We start from the raw sequence: 22460 nt of genomic DNA on the forward strand, positions 1-22460 counted from the left end.
GTGACCTGAGAGTCACTTAAATATGTGTGTCAGCGACCATCGAATGATGTGGGTGTTTCCACATCGCCTGCGAATGGATGTTTATGTTAAGAAAGCAGCGTGCAAGGAAAGGGGCAGGTGGACTGGCATTTGGTGGGCGGCCTCTGGGGGACTCGCAAGACTGCGAATTTGCCGTCTTGCGAGTCAACCAGAATAAGGGCCTAATTACAAGTCTGGGGGAGCAGTAACAGCCTTAAAAATTGGTCTTTTTATACACTGGATACCGTATGAAATACAGTATTAATATTTAACAGTACACGTGGTAAGATAAGTGGTCAGAAAAAGTTTAAACATGTCATAATATATAAATACACAAACATAATAGAACCAGTACTGCACTTTCTAAGCTCACAATCTCTCACTTCATGGTAAGGCTCCTGTCTCTTGCTCCTGGCAGCTGCTCTCTGGTTCATTGCGTTATTTAAGGGCACTGATCTGTGCACACAGTAAATGTGGTAGACGAAGCTGGTACACTAGGCATGCGCAGCAGCTCTGCTCTGTCCCTTACACTGCATGATGTGGTGGCACCTCTATTGCTCCTATTATATATATACTATATTACATAGTTCTATTGTTGTCATAATTTAAGGCACTTGCCAAGAGGAGGGGGTTTCCGGGCAAACAGAACCCCCCCCTATGGCTTGGTGAGTTTATCCAATGCTAAGTGATGCTTCCACACCAGACCAACATGAGTAAGAGGAGCGAAAGACAAACAAGGCTCTGATGCTTTCTGCCCAGGAGACTGTTCTTCATTTTTGATGATGTGTCTCTGATGAAAGGAGTGAGGGCGAGACTGCGGCACACATGCCTGCACTTGTGAGCATCTCCCAGACAAAGAATAACAGGAGAGAACCAGTATATCGACACTATGCCGAATACCAGACGTAGCTGTCCACCTTACCTGAGACCGAAGCCTCCTGGAACTGCGGAACATCCTCACACTCTGGATGCCTCCAGATGACTGTTCCTGTAACTCTTTCCTGGTCTCCAGTTCCGTTCACCTGAAACCAGACCCCACCCCTACACAAAAGACAGAACCTCCCCAGGGGGAAAGGCAGCCAGCCCTACCTGGAAAGAGAAGACAGGCACTCCTAGCTTGGGAGAGAGAACACCACCCCCGGAAACAGCTTTTATAGTACAGAACATAGATGTCTCTTTAACTCTTCAGTGTCTGGCCTTGGGAATTTCTATCCAAAATAAACTGGTTATCAGGGGCCACTTGTTTCCACACCTCCAAATTCACATAGAAAAGGGACAAAACATTTGCTACAAAAATTATTTTTTTCATGTTTGTTTAAAATTCACCCGAAGACTTTTATTAGCTCTAGAGGTATCAAGCTTCAAAAAGTGATAAAGCAGAGAGTGATAAATAACCAGCCAATCAGCTTCTACCTGTCATTTTTCAAAACCAGCCTGTAACATGACAGTTAGGGGCTGATTGTCTGGTTGTTTATTAGTGTACATTATTCACTTTTTTAAGCTTAGTCCAGCTTGGCCCTTATTCAGATCTGATCGCAGTACAAATTTGTTCTCAAAATGGGCAAAACCATGTGCACTGCAGGTGGGGCAGATGTAACAAGTACAGAGAGAGTTACATTTAGGTGGGGTGTGTTAAAACTGAAATATAGATAGCAGTGTAAAAATAAGGCAGTCAGTATTTACCCTGCACAGAAACAAAATAACTCACACAAATCGAACTCTCTCTATACATGTTACATTTGACCCATCTGCAGGGCACATGTTGAGAACAAATTTGTACTGCGATCAGATCTGAATAAGGGCCCTTGCCCGTAAGCAGCAATTCAATTATCTGCGGGAATTTGGCTCAAACGGGGATAGAAATGTATCATATAATACAGCTCACTAACCTAGGGGCCTATTTATGATCCAGCCCTAGAGCAGTTCTTTATTACTGATGCTTATCACAGCAATGACCCAGTCGGCCTAAGTTAATTTCGACCTTATAAGATGTCGACCTAGTACCATGTCGACCTTCAGTGTTTGACCCAATGCATGTCAACCTTCCTGAAATCAACCCTATGACCCTGGAATTTTAGACTTACTTATTAAAAAAAAAATATATTTTTTAATGTAAATTTATACATGATTTAAAAATATATTTTTTTAACATAAGATATTTTCATCATTCATTTTCCTATGTTACTCACAGACAATGACAACTTACCTCATCCGGAGATTACCCTGACCTCATTGTAAGCTGTGCCCACTGACCCATCACAGAGTCTACAAGCACTCAATGCGGCCCGCAGGTGCAGCCGAACGTCAGGCTGCAGTGGATGAGGCCCTTTGTGTTTATGGTACGCCAAACCCACTTGCACGGGCTTGTTTTATTTACTCGTACCTGACATATTCAGTGCTAGGTAAGTAGCTGAGCATCATGTAACATCCCTGCATGACATGCGTGATAACACAGGCTGCCGGCAAGCCCGCCATCACTCATCGCTCTGTAATACGGTGTACAACTGAAAATGATGCTGTCATTTTTCAAACACTTCCTGCAACATGACAGTTAGGAGCTGGTTGGCTGGTTATTTAGGCCTTATTCAGACCTGTGCGCTAGGCTGCATATATTTGCAATTTTTGAGAAAGAGAAGGCTGTCATTAGTGTGGCGCACTGGTAAAGAGAGGTGGTTTTAATAAAAATTAACTTTTAATTATTACATCTTAAAATGGCGACATATAAAACACATAACATACATGGGTAAAGTTTTGACAAGGTAAGGATAAAAAGGAATGAATCCTTGCTTAGTGTGTTTCGATATCCCTTAATGAAAGTTATGGACAGTGGTTGTATCAGTGCCACACTCGATGGGTGCACTGATCACTACCTTCAATAATATCACAAGTATCCCCACTGTTCGGGCCCCCTCACATTTATTTTACGATGATTTGGTGTGTCTTGTTTCAAATCTCCTGGTGTGTATCCACACGCAATTTCCTATGCAATAAATTGGTTGGATATGGAGTATTACACTTAAATTGCATTACAACAGAAAGATATGCCACTGTAGGTGTATGAAAGAGGCCGCAGTGAGGTTGGTGAGGCGGATTCGGGTATTTTGCCTATAGCATATGCCGCTCATACACTACCAAACTCTGGCTTTTATAAATACAGTTGGTTTGTTGGTTGGCTGTGGATATGGTGTAAGACACTGTTTATGATGCGTTTGGTTCATCAATAATCATTGTATTGGAGAAAAAGGTGTGGGGATAATATACAGTGGGCCCCTACTGGGTGAGTCCCCTTAAAATTATTATCATGTGATTAAATGCGTCTTATCACAATCGCCCAGTGTGTACCCACAATGGAGATTGGTACAATAAATTGGTTGGTTCATATATTAGAATTTTTACTGAATATTACAGTTTATTTATTTGTATTCGGTAGCACTTCGGCTGTAAATACGTGGAGGAGCTCCTAACGGTGAATGAGGTCGGCAGGAGTATTTGCTTATAGCATGCCGCTCATACGCCCAGGTTCTCTCTGTACACCTGTCTGTTCTCCGGGGATACACACGGGCAGTGTTATTGTAGGGTGTATGCCGGTGTTACACTGGGAGACACCGCAGTGTGATGGTCACAGTGCGGCTCCCCCTGTCAGTGCAACTTTGTATTCCGGTTACACGCTGATGTTACAGGTAGGCAGTATGGACGCCGGACTCCTTTAGCAGCACAAACGGCTGGCTGCTGAGCAGCAGGACTGGAGGAGATCGTGGTCAGGGTCTGACCCCACAACTCCTGTCCGATAGTCTCTCTAGTACTGTCTGTGGTGCGTAACAATCACAAATCAAAATACATTGTATAATGGTAGAATGGTCCTGATGAAGCTAACGGCGATACGCGCGTGGACCACACACACTTAGTGTGCTAAACTCCCATATCCCTTCCCCAATACACAATGTATTTTGATTTGTGATTGTTGCGCACCACAGGCAGTACTAGAGAGACTATCGGACAGGAGTCGTGGGGTCAGACCCTGACCACGATCTCCTCCAGTCCTGCTGCACAGCAGCCAGCCGTTTGTGCTGCTAAAGGAGTCCGGCGTCCATACTGCCTGCCTATGATTGGTGAACCAAACGCATCATAAACAGTGTCTTACACCATATCCACAGCCAACCAACCAACTGTATTTATAAAAGCCCGAGTTTGGTAGTGTATGAGCGGCATATGCTATAGGCAAAATACCGGAATCCGCCTCACCAACCTCACTGCGGCCTCTTTCATACACCTACAGTGGCATATCTGTCTTTTGTAATGCAATTTAATTGAGGAAGTATAATACTCCTTATCCAACCAATTTATTGCATAGGAAATTGCGTGTGGATACACACCAGGCGATTTGAAACAAGACACACCAAATCATCGTAAAATAAATGTGAGGGGGCCCAAACAGTGGGGATACTTGTGATATTATTAAAGGCAGTGATCAGTGCACCCATCGAGTGTGGCACTGATACAACCACTGTCCGTAACTTTCATTAAGGGATATCGAAACACACTAAGCAAGGATTCATACCTTTTTTATCCTTACCTTGTCAAAAATTTACCCATGTATGTTATGTGTTTTATATGTCGTCATTTTAAGATGTAATAATTAAAAGTTAATTTTTATTAAAACCACCTCTCTTTACCAGGGGCCACACTAATGACAGCCTTCTCTTTCTCAAAAATTGTATCTATTCTTCTGTTCTAGTGGCAGCACACCCTAAAATAAAGACTTATTTTAAAGTCTCATTATATGAAAGGGTTATATCACATACACAGATATCCTCACCTGTGCGATTGGAAAAAAGCCTTTTTTTGTGGGCATATATTTGCAGTTAAACGCCGCCCTGCCAAACTCCCCCGTGAATCCCCACTTTAGCATGTCAGCGGATGTGTACGCTTTCACATCCGCTTGCATTTGGCCATACGGGAGAAAAATCTTTCGATGGTCGCTCACCATTTAATGATTTTATTTTCCCTTCACAGATAAAAGTCAGTATGTCATGTGACGTCAGCCCCCCCTTTGTCACATGACCGCCCCCATCCATCCACCAGAAGTCATCTGGCTATAGATAATTAGTGCTTCCCGTGCGAAGCCGGGGTGGGTAACTAGTGATTTTATAAATATTGATTATATTTATTAATAAAGTGTTGTCTTGTGTACATACGGCGCCTGATGGTTTCTTCCCTTTGCGGCTGAGACTCTGCCTGATTCTGCAGCCTGCGTGCCAGAGACAGATTCACAGTCAGACTCAGCCGTAGCCCATTATGGCGCTTCAGCACCGTCCGGTGGCTGTGACGGCTGCCACAGTGGGGAGAAGTGCCCTGGCTGCTAGCGCAGAACTTTACCTGGTGACTGGCGGGGAGCCCTTTCAGTGTGCACTGTGCGCCTGCCGCAGACCCCGCCGGTGCTGGCTCCCCCAATCCGCCGCGGGGTTTGTGGCCCCATAGTTACGCCACTGGCTGGAGAGGTCCTGACATCTTAGGAGAGGCGCTCTGTCTGAGACAGCATAGGGATGTCTGATGGTCAAAACTGATATGTGCCCAATGTTCCTGTGAGTGGTGGATCTCAGATGTTGGCATTGGGCATCTGTCGATCATTGACCTGCCCCTGTCAAACTCAAAATCGATAGCGGCAGGTGTCGGAAAGGTCAATGCATTGCATTATCGGCATTATCGCTTCCAACCTCAAACATGTGGGAGAAGCAGCATCAGCACACACAATGTGCATCGATAGCATTTCTCCCACATAATGTAGCTTAATACACCTACCCCAGAGTTCTGCAGGAATTAGCCGGAGCTCATTTCATCAGTTCATGTCAGTGACATGTTATAATTGGCGCTAAGTTCAGCAACAGACAAATAACTCCAGGATAAAATGGGTTTTAGTGGGAGTTCAGATTCAGGAATACAATTCATCTTTTCTTTCAGACAATGCAGCAGCGATCTCTTTATACGCCCACTTTGGTCTCTGCTTTACTAAAAGAAAATCCTCAGAATTATCCATGGGTATGAATGCGAGCCTTTGTCAGCGAATTCACAAATACTACTAGAAAAATAACATAAAACAATACTCAGAATGCAAAGGAACGTCAAGGGAAATACCTCCCTATTGTAAGCAGGGGATTTAGTTTTTCTGCCACATACACTTGGGGGCCGATTCTGATACGCTCGCAGTGAACCGAAATCGGCCCCTGCCCCAATGGTCGGGGTTTGTGCATGCGCAGGTCCCAAATGCAAACGGCCACGGCGATTTGCAATTTCCACTGACTTATATTTCGAAAGCCGGGGAAATCATTCAATGATCGCGACCATCAAATGATTTCCCCTGCTGCGGGCATGTGTCTTCATGACACGAGGAGAAACAGCGGCAGGGGGGAGGGGCATGCATTCGCCGTGGGCGGCATTGTAAGGACTCGGTAAGCTTGGAGCTTCGCACCTTGCCAAATCAACCAGAATTACACCCTTGATACACTTATACTGTGTCCATGTTGATATTTTGCTTTTGTACAGCTTTTGCCCATGCCAAACCTTTTTCAAGTGTCGACCTATGGCCTGCCGACCAATAGTGGTTGACCTATTGACAGCAGGGTTGCGGGAGTCTCCCGAAAATCGGGTCGTTCCTCCCGGCCCCCGGAAGGGTGGGCAACCCTCCCGGAATCAGGGGGACCCCCACTGAGCCCCCCCGATCGCGGCATTTATATGCCGCAATCCGCGGGTCTCAGGGGAGGGGGCGGAGCTAAAACGGCACAATTGTGTCATTTTAGCCCCGCCCCCTCCATGGATATCAGTTTTTTCAGCTATTTGCCGTAATGGGGGCGGGGCTTAATGATGTCACATTTAAGCCCCACCCCCAAAACTTGTAATGCAAGATTCCTCTCCGGGCTTCTCCCGGAGAGGATTTTTTGAAAGTCGGAAACCCTGATTGACAGTCGACCTTATTACAGTCAATCCTATGACCCATACCCTTTTAGGGAATGGGGGAAAAAATATACTGATTGGCAGGTGATCTACTGAACATTAAATATAATATATTATGTTCTTAACATGGTTGAACTGTACTGGACCTGTCAAATCTCAGACCACGGAGGGTTCAAACAGGAATCCCAGCAGCAACATAAAAGTCCAGGTAAGAGTCATAATTAAAGTCTTAATATGCCCACACATGGATAGATATCAGATCGAATCAGATATCTATCCAATTTCCTTTAAAATCCAGAACACCCATGATCATGGCCACACACAGAACGATTGAATAAACGATCAGAGGGTTCACTCAATCGTTCAGTGTGGCCATGATCAGGGGTGCTCGGGGTCTGCCACTCTGCCCGCCAATGCACCTCTGACTGCCGCCACACATCTGCATCCCACTGCCACTCACAGACAGATGGAGAGGCCGGTGGCTGGGAGTAGATTTCCCGTGAAATAGGGACGCCTCTGATTGGCTGAGAGAGCTCTCTCAGCCAATCAGCGGCCCCCTTTTTCAAATTAATGGGCTGCCGCTGATTGGCTGACAGAGCTCTCTCAGCCATTCAGTGGCAGCCGTATTCATCTGAAATCTCCTGCCCACTGCTGCCCTCTCTCCCTGTCTGCTAGCGGCAGGGGTGCAGAGGTCGTGTGGCGGGGTGTGGAGTTGCAATAGTGGGTGGGCGGAGGTGCCCGCATCGTTCATCATGCTTACACATGGAACTATGTGGCCATGATCCTGCATGATGGGCCGTTCATCTATCCGCCTGCTGAAGAGATCAGCAGACCTGCGGGCACTCACATCAAATCGTCATCAAGCCCACACATGGTATGTTTTTGAACGATTGGTCGTTCCGATCGGTTGGAAATGGCCATATAATTAAAGAAACTTAACGTGTGTGGGCAGCTTTAAACACATCTCATACTTTTGGCCAAGCTTCCAAAATATGGGCCTGATTTAGCTTCAGTTGTAATTTTGGGAAATTTTTTGCGTCACGCAAACATTAATTCACTGAACCCTGTCATGCCTTAGGGGGAGATTCTCTATTACAGAAATGCGGTAAAAACCCAGTTATCGGGGTTTTTACCGCATTTCTGTATTCTCTAACCTCCCTCCGCAGTGTCACCACTGCGGAGGGAATCGCCAGCAAAAGCTGGCGGTTCCCTGCAGCAGCCTATGGGCTTCTTACCGCAGCGGTGTGTGAGGGATCCGTCACGGATCCCTCCCAGCATGCCCTGCGGCCGGCGCGTCAGTCTGCGCATGCGCAGACGGACTCCCGGGTCATAGACCCGGAAGTCCAGCAACGGCGCCGCATCGCAAGGGACAGCTCTTACCGCAAGAGCTGTCCCTTGCGTTACCGCATATTTTAGAGAATATGCGGTCATTAGAAATGCGGTGGCCGGCGAAGAGGGCTGCGGATTTTAGAGAATCCCGCCCTTAGACTGCTCAGATTTTTTGCAATGTAGATTGATTGAAATCACGATTACTGATTTTTGGTAAGCAAACAAAATTTCCCGGAGTTCCAATAAACCCCTCCTGATGGACCAGTGGTGCCCCTCCCCCCCTCCTCCTGTTGCCTGTTGGAAGTTAGCAGCAGTGTGGGCAGTGGTGCCCTCCCCTCCTAACAGACCATCAGCAGCGCACTGAGGGCAGGCAGTGGTGCCTGACCATACTCCCCCCCCCCCCCCCGCTGGTAGTCAGCAGCACCAGCATCACAGGCAGCAGTGCCCGACCCCCCCCCCTCTCCCCCTAACGGACCAGCGGTGCCCCCCCTGTCCCCCTACTGCTGCCTGATGGAAGTCAGCCACCGTGTGGGCAGTGGTGCCCGACCCCCCCCCCTCCTAATGGACCAGCGTCAGCACACTGAGCACAGGCAGAAGCACCCACCCCCCTGTCCCCCACCTGCTGGAAGTCAGCAGCGGTACGGCCAGTGGTGCCCGACTCCCCTCTCCGAGTCCAAAGGGACCAGCGGCAGCGAACTAAGGGCAGGCAGCCATGCCGACCCTCAGGCAGTGCACTGTACGCCCTGCCAGAGTATGTAACCCCATCGACAGCACATGTTAATCCCAGCCACAGTATGTAACCCCATTGGCAAAGCATGTTAACCCCTGGCAGAGCATGCAGCTTCCGACAGTGTGAAGAGCGCCCGTAGGGCGTGATGAAACACCTAGTATATATATAAAATGGGAGTTAAAACCTACCTTCGGTTAACTCCCCTTCTTCAAGGTTCCTGGGCCCACAGGGTTAACATCGGGGTTGTAGGCAGATCCAGATTACCAGGCACCATTCTCCAAAGCTTTAGGCATCCCATCATGCCTGGCTCCTCTCCCCTATAACTCCGCCTCCATGCTAGGTCACTCAGTTTAGATAACAAGTCCCAGTAGGAAGCAGAGAAGGACAGAAGACAAATTATAGTCACGGTACACAATCACTCAAACAAAAAGGAAAGGGACTGATGACCAAGGTCGCATATGCCCCATTTACAGCAGGCATGTCAGGGAGGGTGCCCTGTGGGCCCAGGAACCTTGAAGAAAGGAAGTTAGCCTAAGGTAGGTTTTTTTTCATAACTCCTGTTTTCTTCTTCAGAACTTGCATGCATCCAGACCTGAATCGGTTAGCTTTGATGGTGTGGTTCTTGAGACAGCCGTCTTAAGAAGAAGGGCTTCTCCGAAAATGTAGCCAAGTCTATGGTTCAGGCTCGCAAGCCGGCTTTGGCACGAATATATTCTTTCTTAATAGGGCCGTCTCAAGAACCACACCATCAAAGCTAACCGATTGAGGTCTGAATGCAGGCAATAGAAACATAGAATTTGACGGAAGATAAGAACCACTTGGCCCATCTAGTCTTCCCCTTTTTTAAACATGTTACCTCAAACCATATTTAATCCTTATTTTTTTGTAAGGATATCAATATGCCTATCCCAAGCATGTTTAAATTGTTCTACTGTATTTGCCTCTACCACCACTGATAGGAGGCTATTCCACTTATCTACAAGTAATTCTTAAGGAGCCCATACACGGTCCGTTGTGGACCGACTCCGTTCTGTACTATGCGATGCGCGCTCCCGCGCATCACATAGTACGGTACAAAAAGTATGTGCTGCACATACTTTTTGTACTAGCTACACATCGCATCGGATCGCAGTGCATGCACAATGCATGCACAAGGCATGCGATCCGATGCGATGCGTGCTATTTAAGTCCCAAACGGATCCGTTAAACGGACCATGTATGGGCAGCTTTACTCAAATTTCCCCTGAATCTTCCTCCCTCAGTGTCAGTGCATGTCCCCGTGTTCTGTTGCTCATCTTCCTGTGAAGAATGTCTCCCACCTGTACCTTGTTAAAACCCTTGATATATTTGAAAGTTTTTATCATGTCCTCCCTTTCCCTTCTCTGCTCTAAAGTATACATATTAAGATATTTTAGTATTTTCTGGTATGTTTTGTGATGTAGGCCATGCACCATTTTAGTTGCCTTTATTTGGACAGTCTCTAATATATTTATATCCTTCTGGAGATATGGAACTGAACACAGAACTGAACACAGTACTCTAGGGGCCAGATTCTCTAATCTTCAAAAGTGATAAAATCCAGAGTGATAAACAGCCAACCAATCAGCTCCTACCTGCCATGTCACAGACTGTGTTTGAAAAATGTCAGGCAGGAGCTGATTGGCTGGCTGTTTATCACTCTCCATTTTATCACTTTTGAAGCTTAGAGAATCTGGCCCTAGATGAGGTCGTACCAATGACCTATAAAGTGGCATTATTACGATTTTTTTTCTGCTACTATGCAACCAAGCTTCTGACTTGCCTTCCTCATTGCTTTGCTACATTGCTTCTCTGCCTTTAAGTCACTTGAAATAGTGACTCCTAGATCTCTTTCCTCCTCAGTAGTTTCCATGGTACTTGTTTCCTAGCACAGCCACACCGATTTACATCGGGGTGGTCGTGTCGGAAAAATCGGGTCGATCGCATCGCATGCGATTTGGTCGCATGCGATGCGATCGACGCGACCGACCGATTTTAGACCCGATTTTTTGATTGAATGAAATGTAAATCGGGTCCCTGGGACCCGATTTTACATTGGATTCAATGTAAAATATTCCCAACCCCCCCAAATTTAACGGCGTAAACCCCACCCCACGATAGACGCCAACCCGAAGCGTGGCGAGCGCAGCGAGCCCGCGAGGGGCGGCGGTGCGCGTCCTCCGACCTTTTCATTCCCCTACTATCCACGTCGGTGTGGAGTTGAGAATAGAATAGTGTGGCGAGCGCAGCGAGCCACCGAGCCCGAAGCGAGGGGACGCGTATACCTGTGAAGTTATACGCGTCCCCTCGCGGGGCTCGCTACGCTTCGGGCTCGGTGGCTCGCTGCGCTCGCCACACTATTCTATTCTCAACTCCACGCCGACGTGGATAGTAGGGGAATGAAAAGGTCGGAGGACGCGCACCGCCGCCCATCGCGGGCTCGCTGCGCTCGCCACGCTTCGGGTTGGCGTCTATCGTGGGGTGACGACGGGGACATCTATAATGTGAAATGGGTCATATTGGCCCATTTCACATTTTTCACATTTTCTCACGATTTCAATGTTAAAAAATATTTTAACATTGAAGCCTATGGAAAAATCGGGGGGCATCGCGTCGGGACCAATGTTAATGGTCCCGACCGACGCGATGCCCCCGATATTTTACCTTTCCCGACACGATTTCAATGTTAAAATATTTTTTAACATTGAAGCCTATGGGAAAATCGGGGGCATCGCGTCGGTCGCGTCGGGACCAATGTTAATGGTCCCGACCGACGCGATGCCCCCGATATTGTGTCCTAGCCGGCAAAATGGACCTGATTTCAAAGGAAATCGGGTCCATCGTGTGGATCGTGTACCTTAACTTAAAGGTACACAATCCATAAGATGGTGGCCGTGCTAGGAAACAAGTACCGTTTCCATTATAGTACCCTTGATACTATAGTGAGCCTTTGGGTTTTTGAGTCCCAAGTGCATAATTTTGCATTTTTTAGCATTAAACTGTAGTTGCCATGCCCTTGACCAATTTTAAAGTTTACTTAGATCATCGGTCATATGATTTACCCCTCCTGGTGTGTCTACTCTGTTGCATATCTTTGTGTCATCTGCAAAAAGGCATACTTTCCTTTCAATACCATTTGCAATGTCACTAACAAAGATATTAAAGAGCACTGGTCGAAGTACAGATCCCTGGGGTACTCCACTGGTAACATGTCCCTCCATAGAATGCACTCCATTTACTACAACTGTCTGTTTCCTATCCTGCAACCAGGATCTTATCAATTTAATTGTTTTATAATCCAATCCCACACTTTCAAGTTTATTTAGCAGCCTGCGATGTGGGACAGTGTCAAATGCCTTACTAAAGTCTAGATATGCCACATCTACAGCCCCCCCTTCATCTAGTATTTTGGTCACAGAGTCAAAAAAGTCAATGAGACTTGTTTGGCATGATCTCCCTGCAATAAAATCATGCTGTTTTAGATCCTGTAAGTTGTTTAATTTAAGATATTCCACTATTCTTTCTTTTAATAGTGTTTACATTAAATTCCCTACTACTGATGTAAGGCTCACTGGTCTGTAGTTACTTGCTTCTTCTTTGCTTCCGCTTTTGTGAAGTGGAACTACGTTTGCTCTTTTCCAGTCCTCTGGAACTGCACCTGTATATAATGACTGGTTGAATAAATCTGTTAATGGCGCTACCAACACATCTTTTAGTTCTTTTAGTATCCTTGGATGCACTCCGTCTGGCCCCATTGATTTATCCACTTTCAGTCTTGAAAGTTCTGTTAGGACTTTCTCCCTAGTAAACGTACTTACATCTACCTTATTTTTATGACTGTCATTGCAACTTAACTGTGGTCCCTTCCCTTCTCCTTCTATAGTGAATATGGAGCAAAAGTAATTATTTAGATGATCTGCAATTGCCTTGCAGATCTTCCACCAGCAATCATTAGGCATAGGGTTAGGGTGTGTGGGGGGGGGATAAGGGTTAGGCTGCGAGAAACGGAGGTAACGGCCAGGCTGTGGGGTGGGGGTAAGAGGGTTTGGCAGCAGGAGGGAGAGGGGGTGAGGTAAGGGTTAGGCTGTGGTGGGGCAGATAGGCTGTGGGGGGGGGGGGGGTAGGATAAAGGTGTAAAAGGGGAGGGTTAGGGTTAAGGCATAGGAGGGGGAGGGTTAAGGTAGGTTGCAGGAGTGGAGGGTTAGGGTTATAATACTGAACAAAATTTTGCGAGATTATGTCAGTTGGGATGCCGCCGTCTGTATTTTGGCCGTCAGCATCCTGACCATAGGGATCCCATACCAAAGTTTTTTTTTTGTTTTTTTTTAAGGCCAGTTTTTTTTATTGAAAATTTTAGCAAAGGAAACTGTACTTATCGGTCACCTTTAGGTTCAATTGTGGTGGTGGACAGGGTTACGCTTCGTTTGGTCCACTGATTTTGATATAAATTTTATTTGGTACTGGACCACCAACCCATGGAACCCCTGCAGCATCCAGTTTGGGAAAGACCAGCGGAGTCTGGTCTTTATAATGATCCCTTGGTGCTTTGAGGGGTTGCAGAAACAGAGAGGGGAATTTACTAAGAGGGGAGTTCTATTACAGATGGGATGTTGCTCTAGGCAACCAATCAGATATTATCTATTATCTTCTAGAAGCTGCTAAATAAGTCGAAGTAGATTCTTATTGGTTGCCCATAGCAACATCACATGTGAAATAGAACTCCCATCTTAGAAAAGTTCCCCCATACTCTACATATATTAGGGATGGCATGGATATACTGAATTTGACATATATTTCTCACATATAATATTGGGCAGAACTATATTGCATCAGGAGCCGGTGGAGGCAACGAGCCAAAGACATTAAGGAACCGATTTCAGGGCTCCCTTCAGCGACTGTAAGGTTTGTCTGGGAGTATGTGGCCTCCAAAAGGCTCACACATAGACACAAGGACATGTCATGGATGGCCATCCAGGGGGAACTTGCCTCAGCAGTCATTCATGCACTCCCGAACAGGGGTTAAAGTGAGGGGGAACAGGGTGGAACGGAGTGCACAGTAATTCTCACAGAAAAGCATTCTAGTTTGCAGGGGGATGCCAAAAACTTTACCACTGGCCCTGTCTATGCCTAACGGGGGTAGGGGAGGGAAGGTTATTAGGTGGCATAGAGAAATTAGTTCCCCCACCTCTGCATGACCACTTTAAGCCCTGCTTCTGAAACTTGTGTAGGTACAGACATTGGGGGTTATTCTAGTTCATTCTTTCTGACAAAATCCTTCTTAGATGGACAAAACCATGTGCACTGCAGGGGGGGCAGATGTAACTTGTGCAGAGAGAATTAGATTTGGGTGGGGTTTTTCTTCAAAGTGAGATCTATATTGCAGTGTAAGATCATGCAGTCAGTATTTTCCCTGCACAGAAACAAAAAAACTCACCCAAATCTAATTCTCTCTGCACATGTTACATCTGCCCCCCTGCAGTGCACATGGTTTTGTCCATCTAAGAAGGATTTTGTCAGAAAGAATTAACTAGAATAAACCCCATTGTCCCTGATGCTTCGTTCACGAGGAAACATCTATGCACCACTTCTGGGACTGCACCTACGCACAGTTGTTGTTGGATGCCCTAGAGCAGGCATCTCCAAACTATGGCCCTCCAGATGTTGTGAAACTACAAGTCTCATCATGCCTTGCCACAGTTTTGCCATTAAGGAATGCTTAAACTATGGCAAGGCATGCTGGGATGTGTAGTTTCACAACAGCTGGAGGGCCACAGTTTGGACATGCCTGCCCTAGAGACTGAACTCAAAGTCTCCGTGCCCAGGAACTGTCTTTCGTAACTTTTGGTACTGTACAGACTATCCCAGGCACCCATACGTATGGGGCGACCCAGGAGGCCTGGCGCCTTATAAACTGTGTAAGGAATTGTCTCATACTGAGGAGGGAGAGAATATCTGTCCAGGACTGCTGCAGGCTGGTGCACAGCCTGCTCAGAGACTATTCCATTAGGGATAGCCCTGAGGAAGAAGAGGACTAAACCCCCCTTCTTCTGGTCCTTTCCCCTTGTTTGAACTGTTTGGGACCGTGACCCCTTCCTCCTCACTTCACAATGTCTGATGTTTTTTGATGTCTTTCTATTTATTGTCCTCCCCTTATATGGGTCTGTCTGATCAATAAAGCTTCAGGCTTGTTATTTCCCCTCCCTCACCCCCCTAGTCTTGTATACGGTTGTGTAATGTTAACACAGGGTTCGCAAAAACGCGCTATATCGCGTGTTTTACCCTAAAACCGTCCCCGGGGACTCAGATTTTAAAACTAAAGGGGTCCCCGAGGACGCGCTGTACTAAACCTGTAAGCCGCTGTGAGCCAATCACAGCAGCAGCCGCCGGGACCCAATCATTGAACAGTGGCCGCCCGGCAGCCAATCACTGTAGGTTTTACGGGTTGCTGCTGCTGCGCACCCTTAAGCCGCGCGCCCTGCATTTTGAGAGCAGGTTACTGTGTCAGAGTCACTGTGCGTCCTTCGGCCGCTCCCCGCCATGTAAGTTCATTCCGCTGCTGAGAGCGGGGGGGACAGGATGGGATGCGGCTGTAACAGCCGCTCTCAGTAGAGTAGGTGAGCGGGCTGTCAGGGTGGCGGGGGACTGGATGTGGCTAAAGAAACTCAGAGCAGCGTGTCAGCTATTCCAGCCACATCCAGTCCCCCGCCGTGCTGATAGCCCGCTCACCTACTCTGCTGAGCAGCATGTACAATGTGGTGGTAAATGGGGCAATGATCAGTACACTCTGGTGGTGGATGGGGGGGGGGTCAATGATCAGTACACTCTGGTGGTGGATGGGGGGGGGGCAATGATCAGTACACTCTGGTGGTGGATGGGGGGCAATGATCAGTACACTCTGGTGGTGGATGGGGGGGTCAATGATCAGTACACTCTGGTGGTGGATGGGGGGCAAGGATCAGTACACTGTGGTGGTGGATGGGGGGGCAACGATCAGTACACTGTGGTGGTGGATGTGGGGGGCAATGATCAGTACAGTGTGTGCTATAATGTGTACTGGGCATTACGGTGTGTTCTATATGTACTGGGCATTATGGTGTGTGCTGTAATGTGTACTGGGCATTACGGTGTGTGCTGTAATGTGTACTGGGCAAAAAAACATGCGCTAAATTTTTTGCGCACTGTCCACTGTTTTCAGATTTATATCATTTCTAGTATATATGTATTTTTATGCAAGTGGGCCAATTGATACTTACCCCCCCAACCCACATGTGCCATGCTGGGGAGAGGAGGCTTTATTCCGTTGGGACCCAGAAAAGGTCCGGTAGGACCCCAATTTTTAGAAGTGAAGGGTCCCCGGGACCCACTTTTTTGGGTGGTTTTCGCGAACACTGTAACATTAGAATGCATAGTATAGTCTATAGCGCAAGTTTATCTTGTACTGTACTTTATAATATGTACTATACTGTTTGCATGTGTGCTGTGTTTTGGCTGTGCTGTGACATGGTATATATATATATATATATATATATATATATATATATATTATAATTGTTATCATCTGTTTTTTTGTATTTGTTATGTACAATAAAGACCTGCTTTTTCAATAAAAAAAAAAAAAAAAAAAGGAGACAAAAGACCTTTACGAAGATGGGAGTTCTTTTGAAGAGAGGATGGTGCCCCTGGCAACCAATCAGATTATACTTATTTATTTAGCACATATGATAGATGGAATCTGATTGGTTGCTATGGGCAACATACCATCTTTAATAGATCTCCCATCTCAGTAAGTTTACCCTTTAAAACTAAATTCATAGGGACCTATGTACTATGTTTCGGTGATTCATTGCATGTACTAATGACATTTTCACTTGGCATTAGTCCCTACAGTAGATGATACGGATTGTGAAGAGTAATTTATTTGGATCACTCAACCACTTCCTGTGAGCAAGTATTTATTAACCAGGTTCATGCATGTGCATTGCCTGTCAGTATTAACTTTCTCTGTAGCTAATTAGCAGAAACGTATATGGTAGGTTAGAGCTAGTTTAAAGCAGTTTGTCCCTGATACGAAGGATCAGTGGATTAAAAAAATCAATGGCATTAAACATCGATGGTAGCACCAAACACTGGCCTTCTCTAGAATTGCAAGCCAATCAGGCAAGAGGGCATTGTTGCTTAATAATTAATAGGCTCCATAATGAGTGTTTGCAGCAGTTATTATTCAAATGGTATAACTTTAATACACATCCATTAACATGTGATCCAGTTACCTAATACAGTATTTCTAAAACACATATAATAATCAATCAAAAATATGCTATATAAATTAGGATTTAAATGAGTGGAGAACAATCAAAACAGGATTAATCTTTAGGGACAATTCCTCTTCACTCCAAGACAACAGTGCATGGTTATGCGACTTGGACCTTCAGGGAAGGACCTCCTGGTCACTCTCAGTGCTGCCTTCAGGGACAAGAGCTTCTGACCACTCCATGCTGGGTCTCAGCGCTGTCCCTCAGGGAAAAGAGCCATTTTGGGTTTCAGGGCTGTCCCTCAGGGAAAAGAGCTTTTGACCCTTCCATGTTGGGTCTCAGTGCTGCCCCTCAGGGAAAAGAGCTTCTGACCCTTCCATGTTGGGTCTCAGTGCTGCCCCTCAGGGAAAAGAGCTTCTGACCCTTCCATGTTGGGTCTCAGTGCTGCCCCTCAGGGAAAAGAGCTTCTGACCCTTCCATGTTGGGTCTCAGTGCTGTCCCTCATGGAAAAGAGCTTCTGACCCTTCCATGTTGGGTCTCAGTGCTGTCCTTCAGGGACAAGAGCCTCTGACCTCTCCATGTTGGGTCTCAGTGATGGTCCTATGGGATAGGACCTCCTGACCCCTCTATGTTGGGTGTCAGTGATGGCCCTCTGGGTTGGTACCTTCAGACCCCTCCATGCTGGGTCTCTGTGCTGCCCCTCTGGTACAGGATCTCCTTACCCCTGTATCCTGGGTCTCTGTGCTGCCCCTCTTAGACAGGACCTCCTGGCAGCTTCTGTAGATCTCCTGTAGGCAGTCCAGGCGCGGCTGGGAGTTATGGAAGAGTGGGATGACCTGTGAGAGCCCCCGGGGGTCGGAGGGGTCCCCCAGCAGGATGCACAGGTAGTAGATGACCCTCTGCATGGAGATCCCCTCATTGATGACCACGTCCCGCACCCGGCACATCTCTATGAAGACGGTGCTCTCCCTGCCCGAGGCGTAGCTCAGTGTCTGCTGTATCCCCAGCGAGCCCAGCAGCAGCAGCGACTCCTGCTCCACCTTCAACAGGTGCAGGTAGAGGAGCAGCCCCAGCACGGTGCAGAGGATCGCGGCAGTGAGCACGGCGCTGTGCTGGGTGTACAGGAAGGCGGCGTAGGCCAGCAGCCAGACCCCGCAGGTGCAGCCGGTCAGGGAGCGCAGGGACAGCTTGGGGCTGGTGACTGTGATCTCCCGGCAGCTGTCGCCGTACGAGTTCTGATGGAGGGTTATCTTATTCCCGTCTATATCCGAGAACTCGCTCCCGGACCCCTCCATGACAACGACCTCCACAATCCGGGCTCTTACTGACGTTGTCAGCTGACCGCATAACTTTTGAAAACGACCGTGCCCTTCTTCCGGGAGGAGAGAGGCGTGGCCGTGACGTAGGCTTTGGTTTGGCTGTGACACGTGACTACCTCTCTCCGGCTCTCTGCATGCTGCATGACCTCTGCTGTCAGCCTGCCACTGATGATGGGCCATATACACAGGGAGCGATTACAGAGTGACCTATTTCACAGGGCCTGTGCTAAGATTTCCGACGCCGTCCTGCAAAATCTTTATTTGTGCCCTCGCATATTCAATAAAGTTACAAAGCACACAAATTAAGGATGTGGTATCATAAGGAAGGGGCATATTATTTATTTATTTCAGGGTTGCCGACTCTCTCGGAATGTCCGTGAGACTCCCGAAATCCTGGGACATCTCACGGACTCCCGGAAGTGTACCCCTTTCTCCCGCAGCTTCCGCGCGTGTACTCACTAGGTAGCGGACGTGATGACTGAGGCAGATTACGCCGCCCGGCGCAACGCGGCAGAGGCAGAAAGAAGCGGAGTGACATTCCCCTGCCCGTGCAGAGGTCAAGATCCTCAGCTGTCACCGTGGAGACCAGTTAGCGCTTCCCAGTGACTTTGGCTCGGGTACAATGGCTGCGGGGCTGGGCTGGAGGCTGCTTTCTGCCTGGTGCGGGCTGCTGGGCAGTGGCTGCTCCCTGTGTGCTGGCATGTACGTGATGCGCAGCAGAGCTACTGTATGCATATGCCATGCGACCTACAGTAGTGTCCCATGCATTGTCCAGGTGGGTTGTGGGTTGCCGCCTGTGAGTTGCTCTATGCCTATGGTAAAGTATGTACCAAACATGTAGCCAGCCAGTTCCCCCATAAAACATCAGATATTTACTGTATCAGGTAAATGTGGGAGGTTTGCCAGGAGGGGGATCTGATTTTTCAGGAGCCTCCCAGGCATTCTGGTAGAGTGGACAAGTATGCCCAGCCCAAAGAGCCTGGGCACAAAATTTGGGAACCACTGTCCTAAGGGCAAGGGAGTTTTGACGTGTGAAAGGAGGCCTACAACTAGATAAACTGATCTGCAAGCCTACAACTAGATAAACTGATCTGCAAGCCTACAACAAGATAAACTGGTACTTGTGTATTATAGCGGCGCCCATCGTATCGCATACCATACAATGCCATACAATGCGATGCGATTAAAAATTGTATAAGCACCCTAATGCTTACAATGTTAAATGCACCCCCACGCCACCCCCCCCCCCACTATAAACGTGAACCCGAAGCGTGGCGAGCGTAGCGAGCCCGCGAGGGGCGGCGGTACGCGTCCTCCGACCTTTTCATACCCCCACTATCCACGTTGGCGTGGAGTTGAGAATAGAAAGTGTGGCAAGCGCAGCGAGCCACCGAGCCCGAAGCGTGGCGAGCGGAAGCGGATACCTTCACAGGTGTCCGCGTCCCCTCGCGGGGATCGCTGCGCTCGCCACGCTTTCTATTCTCAACTCCACGCCAACATGGATAGTGGGGGTATGAAAAGGTCGGAGGACGCGTACCGCTGCGCTCGCCACGCTTTCTATTCTTAACTCCACGCCAACGTGGATAGTGGGGGTATGAAAAGGTCGGAGGACGCGTACCGCTGCGCTCGCCACGCTTCGGGTTCACGTTTATAGTGGGGGGGTGGCGTGGGGGTGCATTTAACATTGTAAGCACCCATTTGGGTGCTTAAAAGCACCCTTTAGGGTGCTTATACAATGTTTCATCGCAATAAACTTAATAAAAGGAAGATTTATCATTTCAGAAGTTCATTTTATACCCTTTCCACACCGCAAAAATAACACGGGTCGATCCTGCATTATTGCATGGTCAATGTGTGGTGTGAAAGGGCCAAGTTAAATATCTCAGGTTCAGCAACCTGGCAATCCGACCTGGGATATAAGCATGTGTTATGACCTGGGTCGGACCCAGGTTGCTCAGCATTTCTGTGGAGGAGGCAGCAGCGCAACCTCAGTGCTGCCTCCTCCCCTGACCACGTTGGGTTATGGTGGTACTCCTCTCATCAAGGTTTCTTTGGTAGAGCCTCGGGGAAATCAACTTCTAAGCATCAACTTCTAAGCATCTTCACTTGATGCTTAGAAGTTGATTTCCCCGAGGCTCTACCAAAGAAACCTTGATGAGAGGAGTACCACCATAACCCAACGTGAGTTTTGGTACGCCCCGTGGAATCAAATTCATCTTATATACTCATGACACTACCCAACAGGGAGTTTATATTAAGAGACATTTACGCAAAGATTATATTGTAATTGTGTTTATTTTATTTTTATGTCTCACGTCTCATCACGGTCTGCTAACCAATATCCGGCTTGAGAGAAAAAAAACCCGCCCTGAAAGGGAAGGATTCCGAACTCACATTTTCAAGTATCTCCACCTTTTGCGCCTTTTTTGTCTATATCCCAATTTCTTCCAAATGTAAAATATACACAGGGCAGCAGCCCTCCTTTGATGTTACTCCAATACACATTACAACAGAGGGTAAGCCCACCCTGTGGTCTCCAACCAATCATCTTAAGTGCCAGAGACGTGCATGCGTTGGGCACATGCACACTCTGAATTGTCCTCTATGGACAGAGGGGAGTGGTTACTCCTCTGAGCCACAGCCCACCTGGGGGGCCAGGTACCACCCAGTTGGCGGTCTGTCTGGCTAGGGGGAAGGTTTCCCTCCAAAACATACTTCCAGGAGCCTGCCAGGGGACCAGCTGAACACCTCTAGCCCAGACGTGAGCTCCAGAGATGGGAAGCCCTGATCCCCTCCCGGGTCTCCTGTCCGCCGACGAAGAGCCCCATGTAGCTCCAGGGATCCACTCAGCTTGTTGGAAAGCTGATGTTCCCTGCTACCATACCTACAGCTCCCAGCTTGAAGGATGTCTGGGAAAGCATTCCGTTTTTGGGGTAAGACTGTGGGGGAACCCAGCAGCCCACACAGGACCCTGGATTCCCTTGGGACACAACAACCAAGTACAGTAAGTGCACTTAACATTTACAATGCATTTAGAATTTTGGCGCCAAGCGCCCTCTGTCCATGATGGCGGCCGCAGTACGGAGGGTGCTGTGGCGCCATTAACCCCGTGTGCCGGGGTCTCTGGCCACAATATGCTTAGGTATCCAGTTTATTTAAAAAATATATAAACATCGGTTAACATCAGTTTCACAGTACCAATGTTTAGGTCTAACAATGTTTTGCAACCAATGTGGAAAAACATAATTAACTTTAGATGTCCCAAAGCATTCCCATGTGCGGTGAGGGGACGCGTTCATTGGAATACCCAGCATTTCATGGGAGGTCCTATGAATACGCTGGGGGTTCGCATTCAAATTAGGCAGTAATACGGCTGCTGGGGGTGGACTGCTGACATCACCGGATGTCAGCGGCCCGCCCTCTTCCCGTACAGGGAACACGCAAGGCTAAGACACCAGAGAGTGTCTTATTTTTGGTTGTCCCTTCCAAATCATTCGATGAGTGGCGTTTAATCCACATGCAAAGCTGCAAAATTCACAACGTTGCGTGTGGACCAGAATAGGATCCCAGGTGTTTTTGATTCTATTAAAAAAAACATGAGTTTTTTCCATATTGCAGGGCAGATAAAGTAATTTAGTTTTGTTTTTTAGATGCGGGTGGAAAAGTTACCTTACGGCTCCAGATTTTAAGCCTGATTCAGGTTGGCTCGCTAGGCAGCGTACATTCGCTGCCTAGTGAGCCCATAAATGCCAGCCAGCCCAAGCCCCCCCCCCCCCCCCCCCCACTGCTGAATCACCTCGAATCATGTGTACGCCGAATCACCTGCGGAAGAAGGGGAAAAAATCT

The 22460-nt window shown here is 47.7% G+C and overlaps 2 protein-coding genes across 3 annotated transcripts in view; both read right to left on the reverse strand.

Moving 5' to 3' along the window:
- The window catches only part of PRICKLE3 (prickle planar cell polarity protein 3), a 39983-nt gene extending 38924 nt beyond the window's left edge, over positions 1–1059 (reverse strand). For both annotated transcript variants that reach the window (XM_083158810.1, XM_083158809.1), the window contains exon 1: positions 941–1059. In XM_083158810.1, coding sequence (XP_083014936.1) covers positions 941–973 — 33 coding nt within the window. In that variant the 5' untranslated portion in view covers positions 974–1059. The remainder of the gene's footprint in view (positions 1–940) is intronic.
- Positions 1060–17061: 16002 nt separating this feature from the next.
- Positions 17062–18706, reverse strand: PIGH (phosphatidylinositol glycan anchor biosynthesis class H). Its single transcript, XM_083158813.1, has one exon. It carries the CDS (start codon positions 18588–18590, stop codon positions 17934–17936), a length of 657 nt encoding a protein of 218 aa, XP_083014939.1. The 5' UTR covers positions 18591–18706; the 3' UTR covers positions 17062–17933.
- Positions 18707–22460: the final 3754 nt, after the last annotated feature.

Source organism: Crinia signifera, chromosome 9 (assembly GCF_055691185.1).
Source record: "Crinia signifera chromosome 9, ASM5569118v1, whole genome shotgun sequence".
Taxonomy (NCBI): domain Eukaryota; kingdom Metazoa; phylum Chordata; class Amphibia; order Anura; family Myobatrachidae; genus Crinia; species Crinia signifera.

Coding starts and splice junctions, on each gene's coding strand:
- PIGH (XM_083158813.1), bottom strand. CDS start 18,590: ATGGAGGGGTCCGGGAGCGAGTTCTCGGATATAGACGGGAATAAGATA.